Genomic DNA, 17,037 nt, shown 5'->3' on the forward strand with positions numbered 1-17,037 from the left:
AGCACTATCCCTACTGTTCCTTTAGCTGGGGTAATATTGCCGGTCAGGAACGAACTTAAAATATTTGGGTTCAGAAAAAGGCTCTGACTTTGTAGCTTAAGGTAGGTCATTTTCTTGGCAGCTAGGGAATGAGTCCCAGGCTCTGCTGTGCTGTTCGTACTGATGGAACAGTTGAAAACTGTTAAGTAGATGCTTATGCAGTCTTTGGAAGACATAAGAGAATTACCAATATGCATTAGACATGCTCTTGGACTGCCTGGGCAGAAGATTACCTAGTTTTTGAACTGTGGTGTTCATTGCAGAGACTGCTGAGCTAGCAGGAAGTACATTGGCTGTGGTACAGATCCCGAGGGCCCATTAGCTTAACCAAGCTGAAACCAGGTGAGAATTTCTGTGGAGCTGTGCTATAAGGTATGGGAGCACTAGCCTGAGGTGCTCCTGTACGTGGGCTGGATGTATTATTATCCACCCACCCAGCTACACTGTGCTGAGTGCTATATGGGGTGCCTCTGTTACAGTGACAGGGCATTCCCACAAAACTAAGTGTTGTTCACTCTCATTTATTTCCCTTAATATAGGTTTATGCCATTTCTGTCAGCATTTTTTTACTCTTCAAAAAAAAAAGCTTGCTAAAACTGTTACTTACCAAACAGCAACTGCCACTATCTTCATGACAGATTCATTTAAACATTGACAAAAGCTGACCAAAGGAACACCACTGTTTCCCATTCTTCCCAACATTATACCTGCAAATGTAGACATTTGTGTTTAAATTCTCATGTGCCTTCATGCAAATCCCCAGAGCTTTCCCTCCCTGCTGTAACTCAAGGTAAACTAAATGGGACGTAGCTGGCTGAATATAGATCTTTGTGCGGTAGGTATATCTGAAAATCTCACCTGATACAGACACAGAGCACCGGGGAGCCAAGGCATAACCTTTTTCTTCGGCTCCCTACAGGGCTCTGTCACCCATTTGACATGTTTGAGGTCTCAGTGTCTCAGGTTTGTTTGTAGCTACTACAGCCAGGGCTGATCCAGCAGCTGGGGCTGTCATGTACGTGGCAGTAGAGGCAGTACATTCTGTGCATCAGCCAGGAGGAAGCCAGCTCTCAGCTTCCATCTCTCGATCGCTGGGCCAGCAAGAGTTAGGGCATGGTAACAGTAATACATTCAGCTCTGTGAAGACAATGAGTGGTTTTCTAAGAAGTCCTTGATTCTAATAAGAACGTGTAATTAATTCATTCATGTCCAATAATTCTTGGCTGGAATATTGGTTGCTGTGACACTGTATTTTGGGAACTGGCTATAAGATATAAAACTGATGGACAGCCAATTTCCAGCAGTCTTGCATATGGAATACCACGTACTGGAGAAATTAAAAAGAGAGACAGATCTGCTAATTTTGGACTTGATTTTTGACCCCTTGTGTTTGTATGAACTGTAATGTAATAAATACAGTCAAAGATGTTTTATGGAACAACCATAGCTGACCACAGTAAGTTCGAAGAAGAAATTAGATAGTAGATAAAGAAAATTGTATCAGCTTTTTCCTTTAATAATCACCAGAACATAACCTTTGTCATTGTTAAGTAGGGCATATTAAGGGAGTGGTTAAAGTCCCTCTTCCTAATTCACAAAGATAACATACCATACGTGGCAACATGTTTCTTCAGCAAGTGAAATTAAATAAATCAGCTAGAGAGAAGCTCTTCCAGTTCACTGAGATAAGCTACTAGATGGAATATAAGCATTGCACAATGAAAAAAAAAGAAGTTTCGGTAAAAGACAGTATCCAGAATTTAAAGCTGATTAAACAATATTCCTCTGAAACTCACCCATCGTATCTCTTATGGCTTATTATCTGAACTGTGCTCTTACATAGGGAAGTGATAGTTATATTTTACACTAGTAATGTAATAAAATGTGATAAAGAATGGATAAGAATGACAGGGAAGACTCCAAGGCAAAAATCAATTTACTGCTTGCTAAGGAGAACTTTAGTTCTCCTTGGACCTTGTCTGGTAGTAAGTTACTCAGGAAACCCAACAGCCCAACCTTTATCTTTTTCTCTTAAATGGATACTTGGATTATTGCAAACCAGCATGTCTGAAACCTACCCATTGTTGCAGAGAATATGACAATCCCTAGCACATTCATGCCATCACTAGTGCCTGGTTCTGATTTGTAGATCACTTCAGGTGGAGGAGTGATGTCCAAGGCAAAATTCTGGACATTGGATCCATTCTCATCTTGGACTCCATATATTATAATGCGATGAGTTGTGCTTTCAGGTGATGCTTTGTTAGCTTTAATGATGGGAATACTTTTTGTGCGATACTGAAAGAAAACAAAGGTTTTTTTACTATAATATCCCAGCAGAAATTAATAGTTAAAAAGAGACTTCATAAGTTCTTTGTTAAATAAGGCTGTCTGTTAGGGGGAACAGCATGAAAAGAAAAACAGCTCCTGACCCTATGTGTAGAAAATGTTGGATTTTTGGAAAAACAAAAATCAGAATTTCCTAAAATCAGAGCCTTGTGCACCAAACACATGATCTGATAGAGTTACTTTAGACATTCCCTTGTATTTCCTTTCATGTAGGACATAATTGGGAATTACTTCCCAGGTGTTCGATTACCCTTCTCTTTGCCTCATGGAGTTTCCATTAAATATTCCCACAGATGAAATAAATACAGCCATGCTTCTTGCTTACTCATAACTTTTAGATAAGATTTTCTGGCCAAATTCCAAATCTAGCAATTAAATTCTTCCTAAATACATTATTTTATTGCTTTAGTTGGATATTGTATTCTGTTCTTCCTTTATGTAGTGGTACAGTGCCCTCTAAGAGCAGAGCAAAGAATAGAATGAAAATGGGGTCCACATATAGATCCCCCAGCACAACCAGGATGTGTACTGGCTCCAGTCTGAAAACAGCAGAGCTGTATTATTAGCAAGGTGAGATCTCTTAACTCATCCTCTCTCTGAGAAATGGCTATTTTATGGCCGACATAGCACAGCACTAGTCTGAAGCACTTGCTGTACATTTTGCTACTCAGGCTTGATTCTCAAAAGAGTTTGAGGTTTGTAAAACAGCTGGTTACATATATCTCAAAACAAAGCTCAGAATTCCATGCTATTGCAAAAATGTAAAATCCTGAAGGTTTCTCTTGATAAAGAAATGGCAAAAAATGTATCCATGGCCTAACCCTTGACACAGCTTTGCTCCAGATGGGAGCTCCAGGTGGGACCTTTACTGGACTATTAAAATAATTCTGAGTTGTACTCAGGCTGCAAGACTGCTGAGGCTAGTGGAAATGAACTCATTAATTCTTAAATGCTCAAGGTACTTGTAATATCTGAAGTAATACGCAGAATCTACATCTGGATTCTGTTTTATTAAGACATATCACGTGCATCTTTCTATTATGCTGGCTCACCTTTTCAAAGGTAAAAGAACAATAGCTACTTACCTGCTTGAATGTGGCTTCAACAAGGTTGGCTGGAAACATGTTCCTAGAAATGAACAAATAAAATCAATTCTATGGAACCGAAGGCAACTTCTGTTTACTGGGTCTCAGGTCTGTGAGATATTAGTTATTTACCCTCAACAAGGGATGAACACTGCAGGAGGCTGCTGTACAGATGTGACTCAGCAAGGCACAGCAGGGGGACAGTTCGTCAGAATTCATGTTTCTAAATACTGTAATGAATCCCAGGAACTCTAGTTTTAATTTCTGGCTCTACCACTATCTCTGTGTTGTAACTGACAACACAAATGGTATAACTCCCTTCCCCACCTAATTGGGGAGAAGAATATTTCTTTATTCTGTATTCTGTCTTGCTTATTTAGATAATGAGCTATTCAAGACAGAATCAAAGTTCACGGATGTACTCCTGAGATCCCTGGGTGCTGGGACTTCTGGGACTGCTGTGAGAAGACCCACAAGCAGTAGTATGTCCTGATACATTTTCATTACTAAACTTCTAAGCAGTGTAGCTTTTGCAGAGGTTTGGTCACAAACAGTTTGCATTTCAAACGGATTATCTGATTCCCAATTAAAAGAATTGGGACTAGAGCTGCATCATCTCTGCTAACTTTTAGTTTTGTCCTGAGGCTCCAGAACAAAACAGTGACATGAGGCAAACAGTTTCAGCTGTGCTGAAGCTGAACTATAGCCCAAAATAATGACCATACACTCTGAGATCTGCAGTGAAACTGAAATATTTTTAATTCCAAAGGGAACTCTTGTTATTTTCTCTGACTTTATCTCAGACCATTACATTTCACCCAATAATACCTGGAGTTAATTTATAACTTCTGTTTGAACTAGATTATTGCCTTGTAGAAAGTTATTTAATCCTAATTTGAAATGGAGAGCGCACCCTCTAGAGGCTTCAAAGAGGAACAATTTTTTTTCAGCAAAAAAACTGAAAAATCATATATTTCTATGTAGCATTTGGGAATCAATATTTGTATAATTACTCTTAATAGTCCCAATAGAACTGCTTTATTTTCAACAGCACCAAGTGTCTGAATCTAAAGCCAAAAGACAGTGGCACACTGTGACCCAATTCTACGTTTTCACATAAACTTATGCAAAGAGAATAATTCCTGAATTCTTCTGAGTTTTCTAACCAACTCAAGCTTCAAGACAACTCTTAAGCATATGTGAAAAGGCTATTGTTATTCTAAGGAGAATTGCTAACTGTGTATATAGTTAAATGCATGCCAGAGTGAAACATTTTCCAGATCTGTTTTCCTCTTTGCACCAGCAGCATATGTGTGCAGCACTGGTTTAGAAAAAAACACATTTATTACTGTTTTAAAGACATGATAATGTCACATTATGCTTACACCTCGAATTATGAGGTAAAGTCTGTTTCAGTACCAGAGCAATTACTACAAACAGAGAATTAATCTTTTGAGAGGTCAGCAGCATTGTCAATGGTTGAAGCAGAAGACTGAAAATGAATTGAGTGTTGGCCCTCTGTGAGAGCAGACAAGCTGAGTGAAGGCATCCTTTGCCATCTTGGTAAGGCTGTCGCCTTAGGGCACAGTGATTAATATCAGGTGAGCTCACAATGATGCACAGCACTTCTGGCCCTTTCTCATGCCAGTGGAGGTGAGGCAGCTCAGATGACCTTCCCTTGCCACCTGAAGTGGGATGCTGTGGGATCACAGCATCTCTAAGCTGGGTTGTACACTGACAATGTCTCCTTACATTTTACCTGTCCTGCTTAAGAGCCCCAGGCATGATGATGGCTGTGTCCTGCAGGGACATGAGATTAGAAGGCTTTCCTCACATAACCAACTTGTCATAAGGTTCACTTAGCAAGACTTAGTTAAATTAATGCAGTTCTCTTGCACACACCAATGTTTAATTAGAATTATTTAGCTTAAGGCACTCATTGTGCAGTGATGTGGTTAGTGACAAGCAGTGCTCACTACGCTACAGCAAGTCTGACTGCTTTCACTTCTGTAACAGCAGTGCAAAGCACTGAGTTCTCTCTGCAAACTTTCCATAAAAGCTGATCATTCTCTGGTTCAAGTGTCAAATCTTTAGCCAAAACAAGACACAGACAACAGCCAGATGTGCATCGCCTTCCTATCAGATGCAGACACAGCCCTTTGCCTGAGCCCCAGGACCTTGGCTGAGGCAGGGGACTAGCTGAAGGACAGCTGGATGGAGCTGGACCTGGGAGAGATGGAGAGGAGGTTTATGGGAGAGGGAGAAGGTTGTTACTGCCTTAGTATGCCTCATAAGGGAATTCTGCTTCAACACTGTTAGAGAGTTCATTAATATTAAATTGCACGTTTTTCTGATTTGTGATGATCAGACATAAGGTGCTATGGGATTGCAAAGTGATAACATAATTATTGTGACATTACCTGCTGTAACCTACTGTGTGAATGTGGGTTATTCTGAGGAATGGAATCACACCGAGCAGTCCTGCTTAGGTCTTACATGTCACGTACAAGACAGAGCACTACAAAGAAATATGTATTTAATTGCTGATGATTTCCACCTTCTATCTCTGCTTTATAGTCTTAATTAGAAGAATTAAGAACAAATTGAGACTGCTCGAGAAAGGAAATATCATGCAGTTAGTAGCTAGATTAACTGTTAGACAAATTTGTGGAGGATTAAAGCATTTTATTTCTTTATCATTCTTTATCCTGCAGGAATTACAACTACCCACATAATACTGGATCCTGGAATGCTCCCAATAATTTTTAATATATTATGTACCGTGATCCAATCTTTGAGACACAATTTATCTAGTGAATGGTTGACCTGAATGTGTTTGCCAGAACTTCAGCTTATTTTTTATTTTAAGCTGGTTTACTTGGATTGAAAAAATCCTGTATTAGCCAAAATTTAGTTTTGTTAATTAAAAACACTGAAGGGAGCAATCTGTGGAAGAAAACTCTAATGGACCAAAAAACAAACAATAAGAAAGTATGAAATAGCCACAGATTCTCAGGAGATGAGTGGGAGTTAATGGATTCAGAGAGGCCTCTTGGGAAACATCTGACAAAGCCTTGCTGTAGAGATACACCTCGCCGCATGTTGATATTTGTCCTCCTATCTTCCAGACATCCAACTTGAAATCAGACCAGCCCTGCCACATCTCTACTACCTTCACAAGGATGAAGTTATACCCACATGGATCTGGTATCAGGATCATAAAGTGAAGCTGTCCCTCTATTCAGAACAGGTACTGTGCTTATCACTGTCATATGCTGCACTAAAGACACAGTCAGTACTTAAGAAGTAATAATTGTTGCTGCCACCACCTATAAATGCTCTGGTGTTTATTCGGTTAAGACAGCTAAGCAGATAAAATATTTCTACATTTCCAGTTCTACTTTCTGATTGCTTATAAAATACAGAACACAAAATAAGACTGCGGGAAACAAAGTGATCTAGGATTCATTTCTCTAGCATAACTGATTGTTTCTAACCTCAGGGACACAATTTGGCATTCTTAGCAAAAATAATTTCACACAACAATACAGAATTATATATAGTGAATAAAAATGAGGGAGATTGGTACATTTAGGTCTAAGACAAGGATATGACTGTAAAACAGAAACCAAGAAATGTGGCTTTTGGTTATGTAAAAAAATTAAGAGCTGAATACTATCTGTCCTGAGGAAGAACAGAGGACACATTTCCCAGAGCATCTTCTACTTCAGGAATTCTGCCAGACAGCAGATGAGTTTAACACAGGTTGAAAGAGTGAACATATACGAAGCTTCAACATGAACCTTCTACAGACCAGACTTACTACTGAACTACAGATGACAAAGCTGGCCTGTATTTGCTGTGCTATCAGCATATACAGACTAGTGAACTACTAAACACTTAGCATATCCTGCTGTGATGCATAGGCTGGTCTATTCGACTAGCAAATTTTGGAATCCTTCCCTTGTTTTTGTATGACATGAGGATTCAGACATAAGGATTTACCAACAGTTAGAAATGTGTATGCATGACTAAAGTAACAGGTGTTCTGTAATTATGTAGCCATGGAATTTAAAGAAAATCCTACAGACTTGTAGCAAACACTAATAGTAAAACTATTTAGCACCTTGACACTGCTAATGGGAGACCTTTTTCCCTTCTCCATTGTCCCCCAGCAATTAATCTAGCAATTAACATTACTCACTCATTTTTGCTCCCTTAACTTTCTGCTCTTTTAGGAAGCTAAATTGTTGTAGAAAATCATTTTTCAGCTCAAGCAATGCTTTGCTAGTGCCCCCAGGACATGAGTGCCCTCCTGCTCTCTTCAAAACATTGCTGACTCCAAGAAGTATGGTAGTGAGACAAATATCAGCACTGCTAGACTGTTTTCTTGCTCATGCCTTTATCCAAATTGTCCATGAGACACAATTATACATCTATTGGAATAGACAGTTTGATGGCTCCTGGATAATTTCTATTACAAATAAAAGGCCAAATTCTGGTTATAATTATACTACTGAATGTCTGAAATAGTCATTTGGAGTCCTGACCACATCATCTATGTATACTAATCATCATGTATATATACATCATCATGTATACTAATGCGCGTAGCATGGGGAATAAACAGGAAGAGCTGGAGTTCTGCGTGCGGTCGCAAGGTCATGATCTCATCGCGATCACGGAGACGTGGTGGGACAGCTTGCATGACTGGAATGTTGTCATGGAGGGCTATGTGCTTTTTAGGAAAGATCGGCTGGCTAGGCGGGGTGGTGGAGTTGCTCTTTATGTGAGAGAGCAGCTAGAATGTATTGAACTTCACTTGGGGGAGAGTGATGTAGCAGTGGAGAGCTTATGGGTGAGAATCAAGGGGCAGGCTGGTAAGGGTGACACTGTTGTGGGGGTGTACTACAGGCCCCCTGATCAGGATGAGGAGGCTGATGAGGCCTTCCGAAAGCAACTGGATGTAGCGTCACGTTCCCAGGCACTGGTGCTTATGGGGGACTTCAATTATCCAGATATTTGCTGGATGACCAACATATTCCTCTGGGGAATATTCCATTTTCTGAATGATCCTCAGTGAGGTATTTTTTCCCATATATCTCAGTTCTCCAGCTGTAGGAAAGAAGATGTCTCTTCCCTACCTCACAGAAGCAATGCACATCATGAGAGGAAATACATTAAAATTCATAAGGCACCATAAGGTGTTTTGATGTATTAAAGAGAACAAAGTGATGATCCTTAGCCTGAGGATTTGTATTTTTAAATATGGATGAAAATATGATTTCATGAGCTCATACCAGAAATCTTGACTATAATTAAGGCAGATTTGTATATCTGTTTCAGCCCAGTAGTAAAGTGGCAGCTAGAGAGAACTAGAGAGAGACCACTTCTTTAGAACTGCATCTCCTGCAAAGCTTCAGACTGAAAATTACCATCTGAATTACTTGTGCTCAGCCTAGATCCTTGCACAATGCCAAGGAAGAGGGGCAAGCTGTGAAAGGGGAGATTCCTGCACAGATATGAAAGCAAATTAGCTTGGTTGAAGGGCGTCTTGCAGAGACATAAGATGTGTTTGATTTAAAGCTGGATCAGAGTAAAACAATAATTCAGATACTTAAGTCCACAACAGCATTAAAGATTTTCAGTGCAAAGGCTAAAACTGTGTATATTATGCTGCACTCAGTGGCCTTTCTGTCTAGGCTGAATTCAGAAGCATGTCAGCAGGGGCAGATTCACGTCCACAGATCACATCTCCCATCTCTGGGGGTTCACTTTTGAATGGAACCCTTTCAAATACTTCTGTTAAGACTTAAAATGGCTGATTTGTGGATACATTTTCTGAGGCAGTAAATTCAATATGTCAATCAGATTACATATGTCCTGGATGGCGTGAGGTTTAGAGCCATTTCAGAATCATGTGGTAGTGTCCTCATTGTGTCACATACAGTGGAGGTTTTGTTACTGTTTTTTAACATAACAGACAAATACCTGGGGGAAGCACCACCTGCAAAATAATACTGTATACATGCTACATTATGAATCATCAGATTCCTCCATATACCATCAGTACTCTAGAAATTTGAACAGTGATTAATGTTATAGGTGTTTAGAATGATGATGAGGCTCTGCAGTAGTTCTTTGCTTTATTTTTGATTAATGCCATTCCTAAAAACAGAATCCTCACCCAAAAATTCCAGAAATTCAATTTCTAGCAACATCCTTCCTCTGTTTCTAGCAACATCCTTCCTCTCTGCCAAGAATTCCAAACCTGACAATGTCATATATAACATCACAAGAAGTAATAATACATGTCATCATTTCAAAGTGGCTTCATATCTGAAATAAGTGAGGGCGAATACGTGTATCACCATGCCAAGATTCATGCACTCCACTTGTACACTTAGCATTCTTTTTTTTTGAAGAATGCCAGATGCTTCCTGTGCAAACTTCTGTGCACATGTGCAACTGATACATTGAGAGGAAATGAATGAATGAGAAGATAAGCCAATCTGGGCCTGAAAAGATGGTCTCCAGCTGTGAATGGAAGTGATTTATCGCTGAGCTGAAGGATCAGCTTTTGCAGCTCAAACCAACAGATACATCATTACATTTAATCCAGACTTCCACACAGATATTTAGGAGTCTTGCAATTGACTTCAGCAGAGCCAGGATTTCACCCATAATGTTTATCTAGGCTGAAAGCCCACTCCCCACAGTTGTGTTATTATTTATTTATTTAGTGAATGTGGTTATTTCTGTAGTGGAAAAATAAAAACCATCAGTGTACACTCAGGGTAGAAAGAGAGTCCAGCTGTGGATGGTTTTTAGTGCAGAAAAAAGGGATGAGCGGCTCATAGTCCTGTCATAGTTGATGTCTGCAAAACTGTGAAGACTTTAAGGTTTAAGACCTTATCCTCAGGCCACAGCTCCTCCTCAGGCATTTATGTACAAAACATTATCTCCAGAAACCAGGAAGAATGAATGTATTTACCGGATTAAGTCCAGCAGTGCATCTGCAGAGCTCATGATGGGCTTTCCACCCTCCTCAGTGCTCTCCTTCTGTGCTGCCCCACCAGGATGGATGATGGAAACCATAATTATTCCCACAATCACAGCCACAAATGTTGTCCACAGGTAATAAGTGACGGTAATGATACCCAATCGACTGGAAGTCTTGGCATCCAGGGCTGCTAGCCCAGACATTAAGCTGTGAAGAGAAAACACAAAAAAACATGGCACCTTATGCATAACATCAATGCAACAGAAAGCCTAATTTCCTATTATTCCATTTGCATCTTGCGTGATCGCCTTCATATCAGTGCTTTTGGAAGCTTGCAGTAACACAAAGCTGTAGCCTGCGCATCTAAAAAGATGTTTCCTTTGTGCCATATGAGATCCTGGTTTCCTGAAGGAACTTGCAAGCTCAGGCTGCACACATGGCAACCAAATCCTACCGACTGCTCCCTAAAGCTCGAGGGACAGTTTTACACAACCTTATGTTTGATGGCCCAGTTCACAGGAGTCATAGCAATAATCAGTCAGGCAAACTTAGGCATGAAAGCCTACACATAGCTTCACAGAACTGTAGATAAATCAGATTGGAAGGGACTTATGAAAGAAATCTGATCAGCCCTTTCATTCCATCCCATGTGAAGAAAGACCATAACTTCAAAGTTAAAATAACTTAGGGGCAAGTTTGACATACGGTTCATTTTTCACCTAAAAAAAAAAAGAACAACAAAAAACCTTTCACTTTTTTCTAAACCCATACACATCACAATAGATTTTTGCTTTAATAGGGGCCGTGCTGGGGAGCAGACAGGCTCTGTAATTAACTGTACTGTAAGCAGAGGAGACTCCTTCGTGAGCCAGTACAGCATCTCAAGAAAAAATGCTGTGGTGATCTCAACCTCTTATTTCCCCTTTGGCTCTTCCCACCACTGCCAGAAGATGGTCAGAGGCCTCACTAAGCTCGTCTCTGCCATGCTATATAACTCTCTGCCATGTAGTTTAACCCCCACTAGCCCTCTTTTACAGGCAAATTAAGGCGCTGCTTGGTGCCTGAACTTGCCCTTGCTGCTCTAGCATAGACCCTGCTGCTGCTTTCCAGTAATCCAAGGCTGAGATGTGAGTTTCCAATCACACCTGTGTTGCCTGGGGCTTTAAATTAAGATTTAGCTTTGAATAATCTGATGTAAACTCTTCTAAACATGCATCTTGGGAAAACTAAAGTTGAAATAAAATTTTACATTTACTATTTGATGTGACCCCGCTGCCTAGATTTATCAGCAAGGCAGAACAGATTATCAAGCTTTTCCTCATAAATAGTGATGTACTAAGCTGCATCTCCTTGAATGAGACCTTCTTGACCTCACTCTACTCAGTGAGGTTGTCTAGAGCCAATACTAAAATGCGGCTTAACCTCTGTAGTACATTTAATGAAATCAAATGGATGGGGTTTAGTGCTCAGGTTCCTGCTCTCCACTAGATTAATTAAGAAAATGCATTGCTTTTCTGCATCGCCACTCTCTCATGTAGGACAGTTTTTGTTAATGCTACAGGAGCAAGGGAAAATGCTGGCTGCACTGTAATACGATCATTTAGAAAATGAGCATCTTGATCTCTCTCACTTTCGTAGCCATTTTCTTCCTTTGTTTTGAACACTCTGATAAAAATTCCACCTTTCTTTTTGCCTGTAAAGCTCTGTTTACAAACACAACTCTACATATTAAAAAAGAAAAACAGTAGCAGCAATGATACTTCCTTGGCATTTCCCTATGGAATACTCAATTTCTGCAGCACTGATTTAAATGTTGTGCGTGTCTCAGAATAAACTGATTTCTAACTAGCTGGATGTTTTCCACAGTAATTGTTTTAAGTGTTCATCATAGGTATATTATGCAGGGAAACTGACACAAGTGGTACGAAAGCCTTGACCAAGCAGATCTGCAGCTATTGGGTAGGATGCCATGCATGCTGATTACCTAGAAATGAGAGAAGGAGTACAGTTTTTTTTTCTGGTGCTGTTCTGAAGCCATTATCTCTGTGGGAAAGACAGTCCTTGATGTCACTTGTGTTGTGTTTGCTCTGCAGAGCAGTGGGAGATGAACTCTGCTGCACATGGTGCTTGAACCACCATGACTGTTCACCTGGGAAGTATGTCCAGGAGAAATGAAGGCAAAACCTCCTAATTAAGCACTTCCAGGGGGTCATGTGCATTTGGGGGTGCCACCTCAGCCTCAGCCATTTGACAGTTAGATCTGGGGAATGATGTGCAGCTAGAATCTAATCAGACATTGGTTCGTAGGTGGCAAATCCTGAGGGGGCTAATAATGAGATTGCTCTGTCTTGGGGATATTCATTAACAAGATCATCATCTATAATGAGATTATCCTGTCACCAGATAAAGTCATGCTTGGTTCATGCTGTGATGAGAAAGTTCTCAAAAGTAATTAACTATGGAGATGCAACAGGAGAAACTGTGGTGTGATGAAGCATGAATCAAAGTCTGGGTTCAAATAACACAAAGCGTGTTATTCATGGCCTGCAAAGTTCTGTTTGAAGAAGGGACCAATGGAAGCAGTTTTATGAAGGCTGTGGAGCAACAGTGAACATTTTAGGCAATTGCTCAGACTAATTTTCAGGAAGAAATGTCTGTAAATAGTCAGAGACTGTAGTCACTCATTAACCGCTTTTCATTTGACTTCATACATTTGATGTCTGAGGTAACAGAAGACACCAAGATTAGCAGACATACTGAGCATCACAGTTATTGTATGAAGTAACACACAGTTACACCACAGGATTTCCTCACTGTTCATCACTATAGCTCTGGTGTTCACCTAACGCAGCTGAAGAATGGTGAGAAAAAGTACTCTTCTCATTTTCTGTGGAATAAGGAATTCAGAAGGAATAGCTTCCTAAGATCACTGATCATGTTCAGGTTTTAGCTTTAAAACTAATATTCTTTAGACACGCTTGGCTATATTGTTCCCCTTGCCAACAGCATCTTCTATGACTGAACAAAGATGTTCTTGTGCCCTTCAGAACCAGACTCTTAAGAAGCACAAATGAATGAAAACCAGGATACTTTAAATTCTTATAAATCCTCAGAATCTGATTAGGCTTGGAGTAACAGGGCAGATTTTTGATTTATAGATTAAAATGGCCTGCCTTCCCATGTATTGAAGTAGCTTCTACAAATATTCTTCATGTATAGCTTCCATAATATGACTGCAAAATAGACAAGAAAGGAATAACACAACAAAAACCAACCTGCAGCTTTTCTGAATAATTACAATATTTCTCACTCATTTAATCAGTCTGGCCAAAAAACAAAACAAGAAAAAAAGTTCTTACAATTCCATATTTAGGGACTATTTCTTAGTTTGTATTGAAAAAATACAATCACAAGTTTAAGGCCTCCAAAATACATTTGAGTTAGTTTTGGATGAAATATTAAACCTTGTAGAGCAGGATGTAAGTGAAATCTGATTTCTATGATTTAAGAGGTTTTTTTGCACCTTGCTTTGAAACATCTGGTACTGGATGTAATAACAGGCATCAAAACAAACGAAACAGCCCCATGACCTCTTTATTTCCTGCATAGGTTGTTCCAGCTACATGTGAAAATGATCCTTCTGTGTTGTTCTTTTTTCTGCTGACTAGATAGAAGAGTCTACTGTTCTATTCTATGATCTTGTTTGTCCAGCAGATCTTGGATGAAATTGTGTATGCTCAGAGGTTACACACAATTTAGAACAATAACCTCCAAATTTGTTCTATGTGCTGTATATCTTGTACACATCTGCCCTATGGTCCTTGTATTTCTGTGGCTTTCAAGCCTCTTCAAAGTTGTTTAATAACCTTCAGATCTTTTTGTGATATAAAACTGATGCTTCATGGTATTTGCAGGAAGAGATTCTTCTTTAAATTTTATACTTCTTTTCTTAACAAGTAAAAAATGTCTAATTTGTTTGGTTTGTTTTGTTTATTTAATTATTTATTTATTTATTTAACTAAGACTTGGGTAATTCTAAACCTACTCTGCTTTGTTTTCAGTAAATAAGTTGTTTCCATTCAGCCAAATCTGTCTTATCTCCTCTCCAAACTACTCTCATTTTTACTGGAGAAAGAGTCAGGAAGTCAATGAATAAGATGGTAGCAATTTGTTCAGAAGCTGGATATGGAAAAGCATTAAAAAAGTTTATTTACTTGCAGCATTTTAGTGGGGTCGATACTTAAGGCTTAATTATTTCTTTAAGACTTCAATTGTTTAATTGTTCACTTTTAGTACAAAAGCTCAAACAAGCAACAAAACAGGTACACTATTTTCTCTAGAATGGCTTGATTAAATTTTGTTCATTTTTTGGGGGAAAGTCTGCATATGATTTATGAAATGTTACAATAAATTATGTCTTTACTGGATCTTTGTTGAGGGAGAACAGTGAGGAGGATCAGTGGAAGATCCAGTGAAACTTAGATGAAGCTCTCAAAGGGAAACTTGAAGGGAAAAGGAAGATGTCGATTTCTCCAGAAATTATTTTAAATGTGACTAAATAAAAATACAAGCTCAGTTACTGTCTTGTTTTAAACATTGGTAACAGTACAAACAAATGGAACTATTAAATACTATGGTTCATGTCTGCTTGGAGAGAAATCTGTGTAAGATACCAAAAATTATTCTAGCAGGCTTTAATTAATGAGGAAGGGATTTCTTTCAATATCTTGGAAAACTAATTAGCCCCCTGCCAACAATTAGCTAAACTCTTGGGAGCATTTCTAGGCTTTTTCTGGTTGTCACTGATAAGCATCTGAGTATTCATGAAGTATTTTATTTACATACAAAAACAGAACTTTCTATCCTCTCTGCCATTCTCTACTTTTTTTATCTGTTTCCTTCTGATAAAAAGCAGTTTCTTTACTTCCTTCAAGATCAAAACCTATGTCCCCAGAAATAGAAAATACAAGGAACTGCAGTAGAGACTCCATTCTGCTTGTTTATTTTGTCTTCCTCGCCACCAGAAGCCATCTGGATGTTGCTTTGAAATAGATGGATTATGGATGAAGTTATCAGAAAGGATTAGTGTGATTAGAAAGACATTAATCCTGTCAAGAAGTAATGGTCAAGTATTAAACACAAGCAGTTGGTCCTAGAATCATGTTTGTTTTCATTCATCCCATTCCCACTCTCTCATTCTCATTTTGTAATTGCATGCCATAGAAAAGACCTGGCTAAGCAAATTCTCCCAGTGAGGCTGGGAAGCTCCTCTAACAGCTACATTAGAGATGATTATATTACAGTCAAGCATCATGAAAGTGAAGTGCAGGCTCCACTAATGCTGCTTCATTGGGCAGGCAGGCTTTCTTGTAGCTTTTTGTCAAGGTCAGTGCCTTTAAGTTTCAACATAGTAATAATCTCCATTTCCACAGCTCAACCCATTTAATCATCTTAAAATGCTTCACTAATATAAAAATCTATCATACGGGAAGGCACTATTTATCTTCTACAGACAAGGAAACAGCAAAATTAAGGCATTTATTTAAAGACAAATAATTTGTAGTGAAAATTGGAAGCCTGAAGCTATCTCTGTACTGTCACGGACCATCAGCACTTCCCTCATTGGTGACCGGGCTGCTTCATTTCCATGGAGGTACCATTTATAGAGAAACATCTTGCAACAATGAAAATAAGACACTTCACAGTAATGAGAGAAAGAAATAAGGAGCCTTCTCTGATTCTTTCTACAGTTTGATGCTTGATTGTGCTCTTAGTCTCCAGTAAAATTAAAACGATTTTAGTAGCAGGGATCAGAATGACTTTTTCTTTCCAGGATATTCTTTCCTTTTTCTAACATGATAGAATACCGACAGAGCTAGGCGCTGCTACTCCAGAGACACTACTGTGACAGAGATGCCTGCTGCTGACATCATACACCACAGTGACAGTGGTACTGGTGAGAGGACCGTACCCCATTTCTGCTTTACCTGCACGGTCTTCTTTTACTTAAAGTGACATATGTTTTTTATCTCCAGATGTCATATCACACTGCACAGGAAAAAATGCCTCCTGCTCAGACGTGCACAAACACACTAGTTGGCACATCTGTCAGTCTCTACCTCAATACATGTCACACAAGAATCACAGAATCACACTATCACAGAATCATAGGAGTTGGAAGGGACCTTTGGGACCTAAAGCATGTTCCCCAGAGGAGGAAAATGTCCAGGTATGTTTTGTCACTGGTAGCTATTTTGCTAAAGACAGTGGCATCTCAAAGGTGTCAAGCAGATTTGATCTTGCCCTTTATCTTCAAATAACAGCAAATAAAAATGTCAGAAAATCAAGCTGTCTGCAATATGCTATTTGCAGTAACTATGTTTAATTTTACAGCTAGGCTTCAAAAAAAGAAACTGAAACTAATAAATCTACATTTCTAGCTAATCATGACATCCATTTTTTTGAGCAGGAACTCAGATAATACACTGTACTTTATTAGTGTGCTACAGGGAATCTGTTCTTATAAACTAATGCAAAACAGGCAGGACTTTGCTCAGCAAA

At 39.2% G+C, this 17,037-nt stretch overlaps 1 protein-coding gene across 1 annotated transcript in view; it reads right to left on the minus strand.

Moving 5' to 3' along the window:
• The window catches only part of SLC1A7 (solute carrier family 1 member 7), a 41,249-nt gene that overhangs the window by 16,485 nt on the left and 7,727 nt on the right, over positions 1-17,037 (minus strand). The window contains exons 3-6 of the mRNA XM_010716108.4: positions 10,468-10,683; positions 3,474-3,516; positions 2,118-2,337; positions 647-746 (exon numbers count right to left, since the gene is read on the minus strand). Of these exons, the coding sequence (XP_010714410.1) occupies positions 647-746; positions 2,118-2,337; positions 3,474-3,516; positions 10,468-10,683 (579 nt within the window). The remainder of the gene's footprint in view (positions 1-646; positions 747-2,117; positions 2,338-3,473; positions 3,517-10,467; positions 10,684-17,037) is intronic.

The sequence above is a fragment of the Meleagris gallopavo genome, chromosome 10, assembly GCF_905368555.1.
Source record: "Meleagris gallopavo chromosome 10, MGAL_WU_HG_1.1, whole genome shotgun sequence".
In the NCBI taxonomy this organism is placed as follows: domain Eukaryota; kingdom Metazoa; phylum Chordata; class Aves; order Galliformes; family Phasianidae; genus Meleagris; species Meleagris gallopavo.